Below are 4011 nucleotides of genomic sequence, written 5' to 3'. Positions count from 1 at the left end.
AAAGAAAATGTGTTTACTAAACATAACATAATGCAGTAGTTATTGTCCGCTGATATCACTTAGAGAAAGGACTTTCAATTCATTTGGACAGAATGCCTATTACATTAGAAACAGAGATAATATGTTACATTTGCCTAATGGGATATACGTCCTGTTTCTGCATCATCTGGTTTAAGGCTCATTAATAACATTAGTTTGTGCTACACTGAGTTGTTAAAAATCAAGTTTTGCCCTGACCTGCTTCAATTATGGACTATCAATCACCACTAAAACCATACCCCTTTCCAAGCTTATATAACTCCGCCCTTTAGGCCTGTGACGCTCTTTTGAGAGAGAAGTGATGTGAGTCTAATGGACATTTTTCATTGTATAACACTTTATTTGCTCACATTGAATGTTATGTCTGAAAACTTAATATACAGTATATTGTTTGATTTATGTTAGATTGCAGGGTAAAATCCCTATTTGAATTTAAGAGAAAAAAAAACAAGTACAGTACTTAATACTGAAGTATAATCTGATCTGTAACCGTGTGTGGTGCTTTGAATCTTTTCAGTTTGGTTTACACAGAGAGGAACATCTTTTGTCAGTGGTTTCATCTTGTTCAGACCACAGTGAAATGTTGGCATCTCCGTGTTGCTGAGTGTGTTCAGAATAATAATGCTCAAAACACAGAAAAATATTGCAGAAGGGATTTTGTACAACTTTTCCCTTAAAGGTATATTCTCTTAGCTCTACTCTAGCTCTGTTTTGACCTTAGGGTTGTGTATCTGCCTTTCTTTGCGGTCTCCCTGAGATAATAACAGATGTATGCCCCACTCACAGAAAAATGGGAAAAGTAAATGATTAGGATCTTTCTCTGTACTTGGTTAAGTTGAAATGTGCTGTGAATCATTTTTTTTCATAATAAAGCTGTATTTTGATGTATGTTGTGAGTGTGCACTCTTGATGAAAATGTGTTATGAATTAACCTGCCGTTGTATGAAGGTGAGTTGAAGTGATTTGGCAAAGAATTGCATGCAAATCAACACAAAAGTGTCTGCTGGTATCCGTTCACTGTGATTGTTAAGCCTAGTAACATGTTCACATTGAATTTGGTGAGAGATTGTGCTATGTAAGAAAGCTAAATTAATATAGTATAGTTTTAAATAAGTAGAGATCTGTTTTGAGCCTATGTAAACCGATGTGTGGAAGTGTGATCTTAATTTAACTGGTTCCTCATCTGTGTCACAGGGGGTTATAATATCACATTTCCATTGTTGTCTATTTAGTATTAACTGTTCTCATACTAGTTGAAAATGGGGATCCTTTAGAGATAAATACTTATTACCGAAGGACAAGTTGTTCTAATTTCTTAGCTGCTTAAGCAGTTAAGTCAACATTGGCTTTCCCTTCACGAGCCAAGCCGATGCTTTAGTTCTCATTCTTGCTGTGACACTCATCTACACATCCACAGGGACTGTTTGTCTTACTTCCGCTCTGCTTTTGCTGGAAATTTAACTGTTATGAGAGCAGAATTCATAGGAGCACATGTGATGCAATCTTACAGGAATTTTCTTAACTTTTAGTAATTGATTTAAGGGGAAAGTAACAGGAAAATTTAAGTTCTGAGATCTTTATTTTAATTAAATTAAGAAATCATTGATATCACCACTGATGTTAGGACATTAACAACATCCTGCGGTTTTCAAACAAAAAGCGCTCTTGGCCAGCCATGTGCATAAGTTTTAATATTTCATCCTATTTTTTGCTTTACAAAATTAGAATGAATTGTATTCCCATTGCATCTTACCCTAATATACGGAAATAACAAAACGGACATATAAATGTATTGTTGAAACTTTAATCCTACAAGCAGTAACCCTGGTCCCAATGTAAACTAGAATAAATAATTGCAACAAATGAACCTGAAAAACAATTGACCCTACTGCAGCAATGCAGTGTTTTTGTTACAGATAATAATGCCCAGACTTTCTCTCTAACCATCTGACACAGAAACAAACATCCACAGAAAAGGACATAAGTATCGTATTTTCAACCTTGGCTAGATAGTGTTCAGACTTGAGTTTACAGTCCATTTGAGTCTTTCGTTATATACAAATTTTTACAAAATTACTTGTGGTCACCCTAATGCCAAAATCTGTATTTCTTTTTTTTTTTTTAATTTAAAGTACCTTCTTACATAAAAGATTCCAAATATACAGCAGGACCAGTAAGACCAAAGAGATACACAGTTATGCTATTAGAAGAGGCAATCTGGTGTGAGTATATACAAAAGCAGTCTGCAAAGAAACATTCAGGAAGTTAAACAATTGAGACACATTGAAGAGGTAAAAGAAAAATACAATTAAAAAAAGATTGGTTGTTTATGCAGCCATGACAACGGGTCAGAGATCTCAGAATGATGTTTTGCATCATAATTAGTGCATACACCTGTGTGTATATAGAAACGTGTGTGTGTGTGTGTGTGTGTGTACAATGTGCTACAGTCACAGCCAGCTGTCAGTGACCATTTATAATAGTCTGTGATGTGGATGCAGTGTTGGGGGGCAGGGCTGACGACGAGCTGGGAGCGCTGGTGAAGAAGTTGTCGTCTCTCAGTTTGAGATGCTCAGGGAGCTCCAACTTGACCTTGGCCTCCTCAATGTCGCTGTTTATGGCTGCAATGAGCGCTTCTGTTAACAACAGAAATTAAAGAGAAATGAAGACATGCAGTAAAGAAGTCAGGTGCAAAGAGAAGAATAATCGAGTGTATAGGAAGGGGGAATCATGGTGGGTTAAGAGGGGGGAAAAAAGATTAAATCTGGAGGCATTAAAAATGTTAGACCTTTGAGTGAAGGCATACAGAAATAGGAGTGTGTGTGTGAGAGAGAGAGTGGTGTCATACCAAGTGAGTTGTAGCTTCTCTCTGGACGGATGTAGCCCGCCATGACAACACTGAGAATCTCCCCATAAAAGTCCTCTTTAAATGTGTGAATCACGTGGGTCTCCTAGAATAAAAAAAAAAAAAGTATTTCTTAAAAGGGTACTGCAACTGTCAAATGTAATGAACTGCATCAAACCAGAATGTATTAGAACAGCTGAAATGAAATTACAATTAATACAATTTTGATTCAAAATACATGTAGAAAAACGGCTTAGTGTGTACAAAGTATACAATACTATTTTAATAATACCAAAAAAGCATGACTATCTTGAAAACAGCCTTAAGACTTAAAGACTTAAATATTTGCACCAAACACTTAAATTAAATCTTGTGACTTAATTCACAACTTTTATTTTTTTTATTTTATTGAACAGTTTAGGGTGTTTCTTAAAGAAATGTGTCCAAAAATGTGTTATATTACAAACTTTAGCCACTATTCTCTTCTCTCAACAAAAAGGGTATTCATTTTATTTTTTAATTCAAATTTGTTTTGTCCCACTGTGGGAAATTTGATTCCCATGGCTGCCTTTAAACGCTCAATTGTCAAAGACTATTAAACATCTTAGAAATAGATTGGCAAAGTGCACACTTTCTCGAACAGTTTGCAGAGAATGCTGCTTTTCTTGTACTGACCATGGACTTCTTGGTATTTTTGTAGTAAGGGTTCCAGCCAATGCTCATCACCATCTTGTAGACATCACCATTACCGACGCAGGCCCAGCCGTAGTAGATTCCTGTGCCAATATCTGCTGGAAGGTTGTCCACCACTGAGTCAGGGAAGTTGGCTGGAGATGGGAGAGAGAAAGGGAGGAAGAGTCAGGGGAAGGAATGAAAAAGTAAGGGAAACCACTCCTCCTGAAAGTTAGTGTCTTGCTCACTGTCAACTAGAATCAGATGAATACATGTATTATTTATTAACTGGATGTTAAGATAACCAGGACTAGAAACTGATAATGTTAGATATGATTTTGTTACAGTGGGTAACACACTGCGTACTTTTGGCAAATGTTTCAAAGCTCTGCATGGTTGGGGACAAAATTCTCTTTTGTACAAGCTAATACAAAAAGCTTTTACTATATATATAT

At 36.1% G+C, this 4011-nt stretch overlaps 1 protein-coding gene across 1 annotated transcript in view; it reads right to left on the bottom strand.

Moving 5' to 3' along the window:
- Positions 1 to 2052: 2052 nt before the first annotated feature.
- Positions 2053 to 4011, bottom strand: part of rfk (riboflavin kinase) — a 3063-nt gene continuing 1104 nt past the window's right edge. The window contains exons 2-4 of the mRNA XM_032516321.1: positions 3560 to 3711; positions 2888 to 2990; positions 2053 to 2675 (exon numbers count right to left, since the gene is read on the bottom strand). Coding sequence (XP_032372212.1) covers positions 2503 to 2675; positions 2888 to 2990; positions 3560 to 3711 — 428 coding nt within the window. The 3' untranslated portion in view covers positions 2053 to 2502. The remainder of the gene's footprint in view (positions 2676 to 2887; positions 2991 to 3559; positions 3712 to 4011) is intronic.

The sequence above is a fragment of the Etheostoma spectabile genome, chromosome 5 (assembly GCF_008692095.1).
Source record: "Etheostoma spectabile isolate EspeVRDwgs_2016 chromosome 5, UIUC_Espe_1.0, whole genome shotgun sequence".
Classification (NCBI taxonomy): Eukaryota; Metazoa; Chordata; class Actinopteri; order Perciformes; family Percidae; genus Etheostoma; species Etheostoma spectabile.
This window is presented reverse-complemented; position numbering and strand designations above follow the sequence as displayed.